The sequence below is a fragment of the Solanum pennellii genome, chromosome 6 (genome assembly GCF_001406875.1).
Source record: "Solanum pennellii chromosome 6, SPENNV200".
Lineage (NCBI taxonomy): Eukaryota > Viridiplantae > Streptophyta > Magnoliopsida > Solanales > Solanaceae > Solanum > Solanum pennellii.
In genome coordinates, this window is record NC_028642.1 from 51,376,610 (window position 1) to 51,391,994 (window position 15,385).

Consider the following 15,385-nt stretch of genomic DNA (forward strand, 5'->3'; position numbering starts at 1 on the left):
AATACTCTTTGTATGTCTCTAAAGTTTTTAGCAACATTGGTTCTAATAACACTTAACTATTTAGACTTTAGCACTCTTTATAAATGTCAATATTTACTGCCGTTAAAAGTTATTTTTGTTGTAGTGTTAGGCCGACGAACAACACGCCCAACTATCTTGACTAGTTCTATCTATCGATTAACCATAATTTCTTGGCCTAATTCATCAAAGTTGGCACGCAGTTTCACTTAGACACTTCAACCGATTTTCATTTTAAACCCCTTATGTAGGGTCTCGTTGTGTCATTTGACATGATGAGTATACACTCAAAGTCAGCGCGTGAAGAGCTTTTTACAGGCCAACAAATTATTTTTAAAACAGTGTTCATCTTCTTCCCTTTTTTTGTGATTATCTCATCCGCCACACACCATCAACCAACCACCACTGCATCATTGCCATTAATCTTATTTAAAGTGAAGTAATTTTTAATTATTGAAATCCGAAAACCCTACCACAATCATCTTCTTCTCATTCTATTTCTTTAGACCCAACAATTAAATTTCAGCGCACAAAATAATTACTCTATTTCTCGTTCACATATTCGAATCCTATACATATACGAGAAATGCAAAAAAAACAAAATTCTTCCATATTAGTTATAACTGATTTTTATAGAAGTAAAGAATAGAAAAAATTTCTTATTATTTTACATGCATGAAATACTAAATAATAATTTTTTATGTTCATATTTTTTATATTGGTTCACTTTTCATGCTTTGTCCAAACTTTAGATTCATGATCAGACGAGCATTAATATTACTAGCTACTCCAATATTGGAAATATAGAAGACCGTTAAATGCATGGTATAGAAGAATAAAAATGACTTTTGAATCTCAGATAAGAACAATAATTTAGACCAAAACGATTTTCTCAAGGACATATACGTCATTTCCTATAATGCATCTTCTTCTTCTCTTTTCTTTATTTGATTAAAATAAGAAAATAGAAAAGTATAATAATTATCCATAAATTATGTAAAATTAAATAAAAATAGATTTCATTATATTAGTTAAGTGAAAAAAAATATATCCTTTCTGTTATTTCTTTGGCTTGAAAAAATGCCATATGTTTGAGCAAAATATTTTTGAATCAAAATATTAAAATAGAGATATATTTGAGCAGAACTAATAATAACATAAATAATTTTTTATTCAATTTCACCTGATTTAAAGATATTTGTAATCCTTTTTCGACCAAATATTTATGAGTTTTTCACTTATATTTTCTGTTAAACATGAGCGTGATATTTGGCTAAAGTTGCGTGCAAAAGACACATCTCGTGGAATTATTCAATATTCAACTTTTGACTTTTTTTTTGTTATTCTAATAAAAAAAATTTCAAACACTACAAAAAGTAAACTACAAAGCACTATGTTTCTGAAAAAAATAATTTAAAACTCAATATTTAATTATTTTCATGATCTAATAATATAAAAGTTGATTCACCATTACCTCCTATGATTTTATTTATTATTTCTTTGCTCACGCAGTTGCAATTTGTCTTTATATACAAATATTTTTAAAAATAATTTAGAGTTTGTTTTTATTTTCGAGTAGTTCTTTGTTTAATATTATTTACATATCGCGTAAAGTAATTCAATCGAAAGAAATATTTTGAATAAGTTTTTAATTTTTGATACCAATAGCATGTTGCACTTCTTGTCAAACATTTTTCGGCTAAATTTGAAAAACTCCTAAAATTAAGAGAAAGTTGGTAAATTATAACCTTCTTAAAAATAATAAAGTATTAAGTTTTTTATTTTTCAATTAAATAAGAAGATATTTTTATGACATTCTATAAAGAATGAGTCGTAAAATCATATGAAAAATAAAATAAATATCAGGAGATATAAACGGACTTTGTAGTTGCTATAAAATAGGAAACAAAAAAAAACATAATTTACCTGTGGTGCGTTACTTTTTAATAAAAGATGTAGATCCCAACACATATTTTTCTAAATTATTTTAATTAATTATCCTTTTTTTCATAATGGATAATAATTGATAACTTTATAGAGTTTACCACGCCCGACTATCTTGACTAGTTCTTTATAGATCATAAATTTTTTGCGTAGGGTCAATTCGAATAAAACACTTATTATTAAAAAAAATTTTATATATAAAACTCGAATTCGAAAAGAGTAAAAGTAAGGAGGGTGGGGTGGTGGAAATTAAATGGGACCTACAAGATTAAAGATTAAAAATATTTTATTTCATATTGTGAACACATAACACATCCATAGTCCTTTAAAATGAATTTGTGTAAAGACACTGTCTCAAAAAATGGATCCCTTTATTCTTTATTCACTAGCATTTGCACTTGTTTACATTTCTCTCTATTTCATTTTCAAAGGCAATTACTCCAATAACAAACACACAAATCTTCCACTAGGCTCAAATGGATGGCCAATTCTTGGAGAAAACATTGACATGGCTTACTCATCATCCCCAGAGAAATTCATTCATAAAAGAATGGAAAAACACTCCTCACAAGTCTTTAAAACCTCCCTCTTAGGCCAAAAAATTGCGATTTTTTGTGGCTCTAGTGGTAACAAGTTTTTGTTTTCGAATGAAAACAAACTTCTTACCACATGGTGGCCACCGTCTCTAACCAAACCACTCATGTGCCCAACTCAATCTCAATCTCGAAATTTTGTCAAAAAAATTGCTCTTTTAAATCGCGAATTCCTACGTGATATCCTAAAACTCGAAAATCTCAAACAATACATCCCTTTTATGGATTCCATGGCTCGTGATCACTTAAAACAAGAATGGATCCCTTTCAAAGAAGTCAAAATTTACCCTCTAGTCAAAAAATATACTTTCAGCTTAGCTTGCAAATTGTTCCTATCAATAGATGATTTTCGACACGTTAAAAAGTTATCGGACCCTTTCGTTCTTGTAACGTCAGGGATGTTTACGGTGCCAATTAATTTGCCCGGTACGCCTTATAATCGCGCGATAAAAGGGGGGGAAATGGTGCATGAGGAGCTTATGAAGATTATTAAGGAGAGGAAGATCAATGAGAAAAATAATCATAGTAATGATTTATTGTCTCAACTTACAAGTTTTAGTGATGAAAATGGTCAATTTATGAATGATGCAGAGATTTACAATAATATTATAGGGTTACTTGTTGCAAGCTATGATACTACAAGTGCTGCTATCACTTTTGTCTTGAAATATCTTGCTGAGCTTCCAAATATCTTTAATGAGGTTTATAAAGGTATTACTATTCTTAATGGTTTTAGTTATGAATTTAATTAGTTTTATGCACTCGCGATAAATTATTTACATAATCAGATCTTTATTTCAATGAGAATCTTTTTTTTTTCACTATGCATCTTTCTAGTTGGTTGATTGAGTGAGAAATGAGTGATAAATTCATGTTTTATATTTCTCCCTAATTTGTTGTGGAAAAAAAACCCGATAACTATGCCTCCAACTTTGAATGTGCACAAGTAGGCACTTAAACTTGTATCAAATTGAAAAATTACACATATTTCTCCTACGTGGTATAATACACATAGGATGCCATGTAGAACATGAAGTTGCCATGTAGGGTGTCATATAGGACGAATATGTCTATTTGTTCAATTTTATACAAGTTTAAATGCCTACTTGTGCGCACCCAAAATTAAAGGTCGAAATTGTCAGCTGACGTTAAGTGAAAAATCACTTTTATGTATTATGTGTAAGAAAACCTTTATTTTTAATAGTGCATACTAAGGACTTGTATATCCTTTTATTTTGTATGCATGTTTGGAATAAGAACAAATGGAAATTGCAAAGTCAATAGGTGAAGGTGAGTTGCTAAATTGGGATGATATCCAGAAAATGAAGTATTCATGGAATGTTGCATGTGAAGCAATAAGGCTAATGCCACCAGCTCAAGGTGCTTTTAGAGAAGCAATTACTGACTTCACATTTGGAGGATTTACTATACCAAAAGGATGGAAGGTACGTTTCGAAATAATATTTCAGATGGTCACTAAAGTGATCAGTTAAATTTTGTTTTCTAATTAACTAATGATGTTTTATATTGGACAGACATTTTGGAGTGTGTATTCAACACACAAAAATCCAAAATATTTTCCAGAGCCAGAAAAATTTGACCCTTGTAGATTTGAAGGAAGTGGACCAGAACCATACACTTTTGTACCATTTGGTGGAGGACCAAGAATGTGTCCAGGAAAAGAATATGCAAGATTAGAAATTCTTGTTTTTATGTATAATATTGTTACCAATTTCAAGTTAGAGAAATTGGTTCAACATGAAAAAATTATTTATAAATCATCACCTGTACCTCTCAATGGTCTCCCTGTTAGGATTCAACCCCATGGAAATTTGGCTTGAATCATCATTTGTGTCTCAACAATATGTATATATGGTGATTGTCAATGAGATTTTCATTAGCTTCCTACAATGTTATTTTTGTCCCCTATTGCATGGCGCTTTTCAAACGTTATCAATCGTATCTCACCTAATACTTCCTTGTATACGATATTTCTTGTGTATGCTCATGTCCTTTTATCTGGTTGTTTAGTCATAACCAATACTTTCAAAATGCTACGTATAGTTGGCCATGCGAGAAAACATGTTGCGGCAAATATAATCCAAACATTTGAGATTGTTTGACCTTAAGTTTAAATTTTTTTCGTCATTACAAAATATAAATGTATTGGGAATTGCTTCCAAATGAATTCAAATGGATATCCGAGATAATGATATTTTTGGAATCAACACTTGCTTTGTAGCATATTGTTTCGTTGTTCGTGTCATCGTGTGTATGTCATTGTTGTCTAAACTTCTCCAAATCAATCGTGTTCCATTGCATAAATCATTTAATAGATGCATAAACATCTTTTTTGCTTTTTTTATAAATAACACAACCTAATCGATTATTCGATTTCACACCATTAGATTAATAGTGCTTCCTAGCAAGACTTTTACCTTTAAATTAATTACTTTTATCTTAATAATATCAATATTGATTATTTAAATATGTTCCGAATCGACCATATAAAGATTGGTTTCATTTTACATCATGAAAAGAAAGACTTTTTGAATCTTCTCATAAGACACTAATTAAAATCATGATTTCTTTTTTTATTGGTAGGCAAAATCATGATTTCAAATTGTGCAATATGAAATTAGTGCGATACGGGCATTATTTGAAATTTGATTTTTTTAAAAAAATATAAAACTTTAGAATAATTTATTAAAAATACTCATCATTTTAAGTTTTATAAAAAAAATCATGTTCGGTGCAAAGAGATTAACCTTACTAAATGAAAGATCTCTTTGATATATAATGTCCAGAAAAGTTTCAGTTTTAAAACCGAACTCAATTATAGTTGCTCATTTGATAAAATTTGATGATTTTTCACAGTTTATAAAGAAAAAAAAATTACAAACTTGAGAAATTCAAATTAAAATCATGATTTCATATAACACGTTCCGTCTATTTAAGAAACTGTGCAGTATGCATTGCATGTAGTGGTGGTGGGCACTAACAATAATTCTTGATTTGACAGTTGATTTTACTATTTTTCTTCAGAAAAAGCCAAAGTTGGTGATGGCTAGCTTTTACTAGCAATAAAGTTAGTGGGATCCATTCATTCATTTCAGAATAGACATTAGTTGTTGTTGTTGCTATCCTCATACATGTAAAACTGACCCTTTTGCTTAGTTTCCTCTTTTCTTGTTGTGTGTGTGATCCCACTCAGAGCATCTTTAATCTGGTTTGTCTTCATTACTTTTGCTTATTATTGATTGGCTTTCATCTATTGGTGGACTAATTAGGGCTTAGTCTTGTTGTCCACTCACATTAATTAGTTGTCCTACTATTGCTACTGTCTGGTTTTCGACTATCATATTGAGAAGTACATCACACTTTATCCTCTTCAGACCCCATTTATGTTGTTGTTGTGTATACTCTATCCTCTTCGGACACTACTTTGCGAGACTACACTTGGTATGTTGTTGTTGTAGTACTTGGATCTTGGTGAAAAAGAAATGTTTGCTTTAATTGATGATTATTTCTCTCTATGTAAACAGTGTTGTAACTTGTAACAGAGCATCATTTTGGGGAAAGATTGAATTTTTAAGTGAGTTAGATATGTACATAGGAGGGGGTGGGGGGTTTTCAGGATTATTAAATGTTTTTTTTTTGTTTTGAAATCTTTGTTTCTATGTAATTTACTTTTCTGTTGGAGGTTGGTCTGAGGGTTGGGGGTAGGATGTTAGATGCGGATGCTGTTATTCAGTGTTTGGAAATTTAATGTAGGTTTCAATGTACTTGGATAGGAATTTCCGTTAGACGATAGCAGACGGCTTTCTTGTGGTAGTAATTGCGAACATCTCTCCTCTTCTCTCTTCTCTTAGTGTGCTCAGTTTGCCTACGTGCCGTCTTAGGCACATCTCTCTATCTTAGTTTCTTTTAAATTTGAAAGACTTAAAGTGTATAAATATCCTCATTTGGGATTATGAATAGATAGTATAACTAATTTTCTCAAATAACTAACTACTACACTCGTTTCTGGTTTATCAGACTAGGATTGAGCAACAAATTTCGAAATCTAAAACGCATCTAGCATGGAACAACAGGCTAATCAAAGCAATGAAAATCATGATTTTACTGGTCTTCAAGAATGGGATCCAAGAGCTATGCTTAAAAGTATGTCTTTTCTTGAACAAAAGATTCATCAACTCCGGGAGCTGGTGCGTATAATTGTTGACCATAGAAGTCTAGCTGGGATTCAGGGAAGTGACCTTTCAATTCAGCAACAGCAGCTTATAACAACTGATCTTAGCTCTATTATTATTCAATTGATATCAACTGCAGGGAGTCTTCTTCCAACCGTGAAGCATCAAGCGAATCCACCTACCAAGCAACTCGAGCAGTTTGGTGGTGCTTCTGTTCCTTCTGAAACAGGTACTAATGTTGGTGCTCTGACATGTAATGGTTATGTGCCCAAGGCAAAAGATCAGCTCAGCCATGTTGATCAAATGGGAGAATGTTTTGTTGATGAACATGAGGCGAAAGATGAAGATGAACCCCACGAGGAAGAGAACCTACCTCCTGGTTCCTACGAGATTCTGCAGCTGGAGAAAGAGGAAATTCTTGCACCTCATACTCACTTTTGCACAATTTGTGGGAAGGGATTTAAGAGAGATGCCAATTTGCGGATGCACATGAGGGGTCATGGGGATGAATACAAAACTTCAGCTGCTCTTATAAAGCCTCAGAAGGATTCCAGCTCTGGGACGACGCTTATTAAAAGGTATTCATGTCCTTGTATTGGTTGCAAGCGCAATAAAGAGCACAAAAAGTTTCAGCCACTAAAGACTATCTTATGTGTGAAAAACCATTACAGGAGAACTCACTGTGAGAAAAGATATGCTTGTAGTAGGTGCAATTTGAAGAAATTTTCAGTTATTGCAGATCTTAGAACACATGAGAAACATTGTGGTAAAGATAAATGGCTTTGTTCTTGTGGAACAACCTTTTCCAGGAAAGACAAGCTTTTCGGGCACATTTCCCTTTTCCAAGGACACACACCTGCAATTCCTCTAGATGAAACCAAAGGTTTTGCTCAGACATCCAATCAAGGCCAAACCAATGATGCAACTACAAAGGCTGGAAATATAGATTTTGAGGTAAATGTTCAGAATGACAGTGGACTTCAAAATACAATGAATGTTAAAGGGAGTACAGATAACCCTGACAGTTATTTCTCATCTTTGAACTTTGAAACTAGCAAGCTTAACGAACTGCAAGAGTTCCCTCAACCATCATTTGAGGACCAAGAAAACTCATTCTCTTTTCTACTGTCAGGTTCATGTAATTACCCCCGGAAGGCTAGAAAAACATAGGTTCTACGGAACTGGAATAGTTCAAGTAAATTTGTCTTTGGTTTAATGGTGTCTAGTTTTCTTATTATGTCAGTTCTTTATGAATAAATGACGTCTTTCATTAGTGTGCATTGCTCTTTTTGACTGCTTAAAAATGTTATACCTGGCTCGACTAGGTACTTGGCAAGACTCTAATCCCAAGTCAACAATAAATGCATTATTCGTCTAAAGCCCTGCTATAGAAGTTGAGAGGAAGACATTTCTTAGATAATTGTTGATACATATCAGAATATTTTTTTATTAATCTGCTTTTAGTTACAAACAGACTCCATTAACAGAAAGAACTTCTTAATTAGTTTCACAAGGGAATCTGGATAGATGCTGAGCAAATCAGATGATAATAACTGTATATCAAAGTGCTGAACTAAAACTAACATTGAATTTGTTTTTGAAGATATTGGAATACATGTCAAAAGCTTCGCAACATTCCCTAATTTCATTGAGAAAATCTATGAATCATCTAGAATCAATTACATTGCAATGAAAAACCAGAAGTTTCAAAAGACTGAAACAATGACCATTTACAAGTCTAGGTGTGGTCGTAAGATCTGAATTCATTTTTGACATCTTTGATAAGAAGGGGTACTGGGCTCAGTTAGATGGTTCAGCTGGATGAACATATTTTCCTATGATAGAAATATGAAGCAAGCAGCTTCCCTAAGGGTGAGTGTCTTTACCTAGCTAACTGTGCTGCCTGAACAGATTTGCCTATAATGAGAATTATGAAGCAATATCAGCTTCAAGCCTTTTGCTGCTTGTCCTGACTTTGATGTTTTCCTTAGAGGTCCAAGAACAAAGTCATCCGCACACGACCAAGTGCTTCCCCTGGGAGAGCTGTCTTTCCAGAGAAACCTCTCAGAGAATGGGTTCACAAGACTCTCTTGGAAATCTTCTGCTGTCTCACAGATTATACCCTGCCAATCAATAAACAAAAATAAATGTCAGTCTTGTTTTCTCAAGGGTGTGGTGGAATGCGGAAGGGAGGATATGTTGACATGTTGTTGTGGTCTTACTTCTGCCATGGCCTTGATCTTCATAGTAAGATCATTGCTAAGGAGAACAAGTTGTCCATCTCTGTTAGTTAGTCTGAAGAGGAGGGCATATTCAAGAATATGATCCTCTGCTGTGGGTGAAACAATTTCCGCTAGACCACAATGTGGAGAGGATAGAACTGAGCCGACTGGAAAGATGCCATTCTCCTCATTGAAAAAACGCGGTGGTGCAGTTGCAGGAGGAGTTGGTGCCACTGGCCTTGTTTCCTCTAAACAACTCTGCACATGAACCCATGATTTTGCATTTACCATGCAATCATCTATCCAGTCTAATGCTGCAAATACTTCTGTTGCTCTTCTGAAAAAGCTGGCACGCCTCTTCATGCAATCCAGTTCTCTTAAGACTAATATCAAGGAATAGATAAAGATCACATAAAGCTGTTTTGGAAAGAAAAGTTACAGAAATATTTGAGGATGTTAGGAACTTTTCTGAGGGAGTGCTAAAGTAAGTTCATTACCAATTCTGGGAATTATCAGGCAAGTCCCTTTGAGACCTTGCAAAAGCTGCAAAGCTTTTCTAGACTCTTTGTTTAACAAAGAGGTGATATCCACTACCATGATCCACCTTCTTTTCTCTTCCCTGGCATTGTTGTTCTGTGGATATTGTTTAAAAGATAGATTAGGAATCTTAAAGAAGTTCTTTCACATACGAAGCATGTCAAATGAACTTACAGCAAAGGGGCATGCCTCCATAATTTCTTGACACTTGACTGGTTTAGCATTCAACTTGACCTTCCGTTCTGGAGATTCTGATTTGGTCTTGTTGGGGGAGTTGTTCACAAGCAGAGGTTGGAATGGTACTCTATCTGTTCTGTTCTTCAGTACGGTTACCTCCATTCTAGACTTATTTCTACAAGCAAGACTTTCTGATATTTGCTCTTCAAGAACTTTGTCATTCAAATTTTCTTTATCAAATGGTTTTCGTTGCTTTACTTCCTCCATGTTTCCCTTCTTTATCGATCTCATTGAATAACTATCAGGTGTCATATTCTCTTTATCTGGAGTGAAAATTTGTTCACTATTCTTAATTATATTTGAGAGCAACGTAGATGATCCGACATTCTCTGTGTAATATTCAAGACCTTCAGCTTGTGTTAGTATGGAATCAAAAGCCTCTTTCATCGGGGAAGAACTAAAAGATTTTGGATTCTTAATTTGCTGCTCTGAACAGCTCATCTTCTTCATTGACCTTGGTGAATGAGTGTTTGCGGAAAAATCCACTTTTTCCAGAGTAATATTCTCTTCACCATTCTCATCCATACAACAAGAAAGCATAGGTTTTGTAGCTTGTCCATCAGCAAGACACGAGTTCTTATTGGACCCAAGTAAGAGAGAACTAGGAACATGGTTCTCTTTGTCTGGAGTGAAGGCATCTTCTTCATCCTTGTTTCCACTAGAAAAAGGATCATTGAAAACTGATTCCATTGCAACCTTCTCATGATCAAGTGTGTGAGCTTCAGTATCAATTTCAACTTTTTCAACAACAGCTCTATCTCGACCAGTTTGAATCTGAACAGTGGAACATTTTCCCCGTCTAGACCAAATGTTCAAACATCTTTGTTGAGATCTTACTGGAGTACTATCTGCATTTTCTGTTCGGAACCCTCCTGAGACAAGAAGGGCTCTCGGACTGCTGTTTTCTTTGTCAGGCTCGTAAGTAGGCTGTAGCAAACTGATTTCACTCTCACCATGGATTTCCTCAGATGGATTTTTGTTTACTTCCTCATGACCTAAGGGAAATGAGGACTTCATCTCCTCAGGCATTGGAGGAGCCGACGGAGTCAAACATTTAACGTATGGCAACAAACTCGAATAAGAACATGATGAATCTTGCTTATTCACCAAATCATCACCCTCATTCTGAAGAGCAAAGCCATTCTCATCCTAGAAAAAGAAAATGATAAATTAGACACTAAGGGGACAAAATCATTGAAAACATACAGGTAAACTACTACAGCTCACCTGATGCTCTTTCTCCTCCGTTTCTTCGAATGGTTCTGCCTCACCTAGTGGAGCAACAAACGGATTCTCTAAATCATATGCGCGACTTATTGGAATCCAGTGAAGCATGTATTCCCTGCTTGAACCTCCTAGCTTCATCTTATCACCCTCTTTCAACTCAACTCGAACCCCTGGTTCAATCTTGCTACCAGAAATCCATGACCCATGGACTGAAGCAGCAACAAATCACAGTGAAACAATAAAAAGAAATGTGAATTCATGGATTTCTTGTCTAGTCAAGAGAAAAAGATTTTCATAGGAACAATCACATTCATAAAAATCCCTAAATATGCAAGACTTAGAAAAAGCGCTCTTGTAAAATTTCACTTTTTGACTTTAAAAATCGTCCTAATTGTAGAAAAATAACATTTTTTAGGACGGACTAAAAAGGAAAGTGTCACGCAAATTGTACAAAAAGAGTATTATCTTTCTGGTATGCTGACCTCGTACAAAATCAAGAAATCTACATACTTAATACTGAAACAGAAAGAAAAACTTCACAAAGGCTGAGTTTGAATTAGGAATTACCCGAAGACAGATCAATAACAGAGAGGGAATGAGAAGAGGGATTAGAGTGAATTCGGAGGTGAAATCTGCTAATGCTTGGGTGTTCCAGTACAATGTTACAATCTGGGTGTCTTCCAACTACCAAAATCTCTTCAAATTCTTGATTTGCTGTGATTGCAACAGGTGTGACAGGGGGATTGTCAAGAAGAAAGATGTTCTTGAGGATGGCACCATTCTTTAGCACCGTAAACACTGGAATCTTCTTCTCTTCTTCACTCTGCGAATTGGGTTTTCCCAAAGATTCTTGCTTTTCCGCCATGGGAGAGAGAAGAGAAAGAGACAGAGAGGATTTGTTACGAACACAGAGAGGGGGAAGAGGGTTGTGTTTTTTGAAATGAATTCTTGAAAAAGTGACCGTTGGCTTTATATAGAGTTTCTTTTTTGTTTTTGTTTTCTTAGGGTTGATCTTTTTACATACAAGGGCTCAAGACTTCTAATTAAAAGGCAAAGTAACGGGTTCGAAAAATATAATGCTTGAAATTGAAACTTAAAACTCGTGAATTTTGAAACTCCTTAATAACTGATTTAACCATGGGAGATATCACCGACTCTCTACATCCATCCGTCTACCCACCTATTTTTCTTGGTATGTGCACATAATCTTTTGAACCTCCTTAACAACTGATCTAACCTTTGTAGATATTCACCGACTCTCATATTCACCCATCTATGATCCTATTTTACTTGGTATGTGCACACAAAATCTTTTGAACCTCCTTAACAACTGATCTGTAGATATTCACCGACTCTCCAGATCCACCCGTCTACGCACCTATTTTACTTGGTATGTGCACACAAAATGTATAACCCCATAAATTTTAAAGAATCATATAATTATTACTCCATTCATCCTAATTTACGCGATATTCATCAATAGTTTAACTTTAGTTGATATTTAAGAAAGAAAAACTAACTTTTAGAATTTGTGGTTTATATAAATAAATAATAGATGTTTATGTAACTAATGTAAATCATTTTATTAAAGATAAAATTAATACTTTATAGTTATATCGTTGGTACTAAATATAAAAATATCTCACGACTAACCGAAAAAGAAAATAAATTATATAAATTGAGACACACCAAAGATATTCTATGGATGTTGAGGTAGACAAGCGATTTATTTATGAGAAAAAGAAAACAACAAGAAGAAAAGACGGGTAAAGTGAGGTAAGCAAAGAAATGGACTCTCAAAACACACTATTCAAAAGGAACAAAGGACCAATATAGGAGAAATAAAGAACAAGCTTTTGATTATTAAGGTTAAAATAAATAGAAGATTATGTACATATGATGATGGAATTGTAGCAGTCACATTCATTCCTAAAAAGCTCAAATCTCTATCAAACCTATCCACCAGCTCTTGCAAGCACAGAGACCAGACAATACCAAACCAGGCCAGAATACTTTCACCCATCATAGTACCCTAACTTTACCGGAAAATTTGCAGCAGAGCAGATAGCAGATTTTGAACGCTTTTCTGATATCTTGTTGTTCCCCATCACAAACTAGAACATAATACGACGTCAGTAGAGGAAAATGATCGGCTCATGCTTAGCATAAAGAAGATAACCAAATGCAGCAGAAAATGATGCCTCAAATAAAGGATCCCCTCTCTGCCAACCCAGCTATATCAGTGTACCATTATGTACCTCGAATTGTGTCCACTCGATCAATGACATCCAAAGCTTTGAGTCGATCCATGTTAAAATCGATTACTGGAACAGAAGACAGTCTCCTGACGGGAAAGGGATCCTTCTTGGTTTCACGTATAGGGGAATGGTTACTACTCTTACTCAGCCTGTGGAACTTGCTCAACCTAGTTCTTGCAGTAGCGAATTCTTGGGACTTGCTAATTCCGGGTGTCAGTTTTCTCTTGCTTACATCCCGAAGCATCTCTTGGTCTTCAACTGTTAATGTGGAAGATGGAGAACTTGGCTTGTGTGTTAACTGATTCATCTTTTGATTAGGGTAACAACATGGAGATTTTACAGGAGATCTGATTCCGCCATTTGTAGAATTTCTCGACTGAGTGACAAGATAGTGAAGCCACACCACCAGTTCAAGAATATAAGCTTCGGTTTTCTCCTTATCAGCATGATATAGTGTCTCAATTCGAAGTAGATCAGTCTGGCCAGCAGGTTTCCTGTTCATTTCAGACCAAATGAATATATATGCTTGCCATAAAATTGGTTCAATCGGTAAAGAACAAGTTTCTTATAATTGAGCTCACCCTGTATTTGCCCATTCTCCAACCCATCCAAAGCCATGGTGGGCCCTGTAAAATAAGAGTAAAGGCAGTGGATCTTCATCAGAAAAAAGGAGACGGGGAGGATATAACACATATACCTTTTCACACAAAATGGACAGAAGTTGAGGGAAGAAAACTCCAATGCAACTCCTTTTAGTAGGCCAAAGGCCTGAGTTATTAAGGAGAAAAATAAGGATGCTATACTGATAAGATGAGAAACTACACTTGATCTTAGCCAAGGAACTGAAACATAAGCACATCAAGGAATCTAATATGAAGAAACTATTTTTTACATTCTTTCGCCTTCAAATCCAAAACACAGAAACAAGACACTCTTCTTTTGCTTTCTTTCCTTCTACATGATTTTATTTTTTCCTAATCCAAATATACTATAGGGAACAATATAGCACTCTTCATACAATTGCCCTTATTTAACATTGCTCTATTTAGCTCATTTAAAATCTACAAGAGAAGAAAGATAACCTCCAAGCAAACAACCTAATGAATAATGAAATCTATCATCTTCTTAAAAAAATCATTGATTTTAGTACGATTTGGATTCACATCACTCACCTATCGGAAAACCACAGTCAAAAGAAAACTCAAATTAGAATTACTTTAGAGTACCCACTGATATAATATAGCTGACCAGAAAAGCCTCTTTGGACTAAGAAACATATGAAGAATCACTGGAAAGCTATAATTGAAGAATATATTGCTAGGAAATTGATGTTTTACTTGGTTGTGTTGGTTGCCACGGGAACAAGCCACTGCAGCGTTTTCTCCATTTCAGCCTTGATTTGTTGCACAGTTAACTGCACAATACGAGTATCTGGAGTATTACTAACATTCAATGGCCTAGAAGGCAGAAACTTGAGAATACCCCACAAAAAAAAACCTTGAAAGACAAAATAAAGAGTACCTCTTCCTTGAGCTGGAAGGATTGTAATTTGAATCGCAAAGCTGACTTAATGCTTGGTGGCAACCCTTGGTATAAAGCATCTCTTGTATTTGGGGGCACCGAACCTGATCGCGTGACCTGATCATATAAAATATGATACTCACTTTTTGTTTCTGATTAGAAATGTCAACAAAGAACATAATTATACAAATAATTATTATACAATTTGACAACATAACTAATCCAGAAAACAAATTTGTTACAATTTCAGCACGATTGTGAGACTGTAAGAAGTATGATTCCATTACTTAGGCACCTCTACAGTCTGAAGAAAGAGAGCTAAAATGGAGAAACGCCCGAACTTAGGATACTAGAGCAACTGCTATGCTGCTCGGACATGAATGCGGATCTAAGGGTCGGATTCTTCATCACATAAATTTTAGGATTGGGGTATGAATCCGAGTTCAGATACGGGTGCAGGGCTATGACCAATAAATGTTTATTATGACATATAAAGTAAATATATCGACTAGTTAAAGTTATTGAACTAAACCTTCATTCCTTCTAAACACCAACATTTTATTCTTATCTCACGAAATAGAAAAGTGTTCTTATATATATATATATATATATATATATATATATATATATATATT

At 34.5% G+C, this 15,385-nt stretch overlaps 4 protein-coding genes across 10 annotated transcripts in view; 2 read left to right on the forward strand and 2 right to left on the reverse strand.

Moving 5' to 3' along the window:
- Positions 1–2,219: 2,219 nt before the first annotated feature.
- On the forward strand, positions 2,220–4,466 carry LOC107021849 (beta-amyrin 28-monooxygenase-like). The gene is made up of 3 exons (XM_015222566.2): positions 2,220–3,266; positions 3,813–4,000; positions 4,091–4,466. The coding sequence occupies exons 1-3, from the start codon at positions 2,324–2,326 to the stop codon at positions 4,394–4,396; spliced, it is 1,437 nt and encodes a 478-aa protein (XP_015078052.1). The 5' UTR covers positions 2,220–2,323; the 3' UTR covers positions 4,397–4,466.
- Positions 4,467–5,661: 1,195 nt separating this feature from the next.
- LOC107023751 (protein SENSITIVE TO PROTON RHIZOTOXICITY 1-like) lies at positions 5,662–8,026 on the forward strand. Of its 4 annotated transcripts, XM_015224544.2 has the most exons (3): positions 5,813–6,017; positions 6,594–7,326; positions 7,420–8,026. In XM_015224544.2, exons 2-3 carry the CDS (start codon positions 6,638–6,640, stop codon positions 7,916–7,918), a joined length of 1,188 nt encoding a protein of 395 aa, XP_015080030.1. In that variant the 5' UTR covers positions 5,813–6,017; positions 6,594–6,637; the 3' UTR covers positions 7,919–8,026. The 4 variants fall into 4 exon arrangements, with proteins under 4 accessions (XP_015080028.1, XP_015080030.1, XP_015080027.1 ...); XM_015224542.2 differs by lacking the exon at positions 5,813–6,017 and adding an exon at positions 5,662–5,784 and having other exon boundaries at positions 6,594–8,026; XM_015224541.2 differs by having other exon boundaries at positions 5,814–6,017; positions 6,594–8,026.
- Positions 8,027–8,308: 282 nt separating this feature from the next.
- Positions 8,309–12,000, reverse strand: LOC107023750 (FHA domain-containing protein PS1-like). The gene is made up of 6 exons (XM_015224539.2): positions 11,539–12,000; positions 10,972–11,180; positions 9,682–10,893; positions 9,468–9,603; positions 8,971–9,353; positions 8,309–8,871 (listed from the first exon to the last, which is right to left on the reverse strand). The coding sequence occupies exons 1-6, from the start codon at positions 11,834–11,836 to the stop codon at positions 8,635–8,637; spliced, it is 2,475 nt and encodes an 824-aa protein (XP_015080025.1). The 5' UTR covers positions 11,837–12,000; the 3' UTR covers positions 8,309–8,634.
- An 804-nt stretch (positions 12,001–12,804) lies between these two features.
- Positions 12,805–15,385, reverse strand: part of LOC107023567 — an 11,812-nt gene continuing 9,231 nt past the window's right edge. For 3 of the 4 annotated variants that reach the window (XM_015224291.2, XM_015224292.2, XM_027917792.1), the window contains exons 10-13: positions 14,751–14,867; positions 14,567–14,643; positions 13,811–13,855; positions 12,805–13,723 (exon numbers count right to left, since the gene is read on the reverse strand). In XM_015224291.2, coding sequence (XP_015079777.1) covers positions 13,222–13,723; positions 13,811–13,855; positions 14,567–14,643; positions 14,751–14,867 — 741 coding nt within the window. In that variant the 3' untranslated portion in view covers positions 12,805–13,221. Of the gene's footprint in view, positions 13,724–13,806; positions 13,856–14,566; positions 14,644–14,750; positions 14,868–15,385 lie in introns of those variants that run through there. The other variant, XM_027917793.1, reaches the window with a different exon arrangement.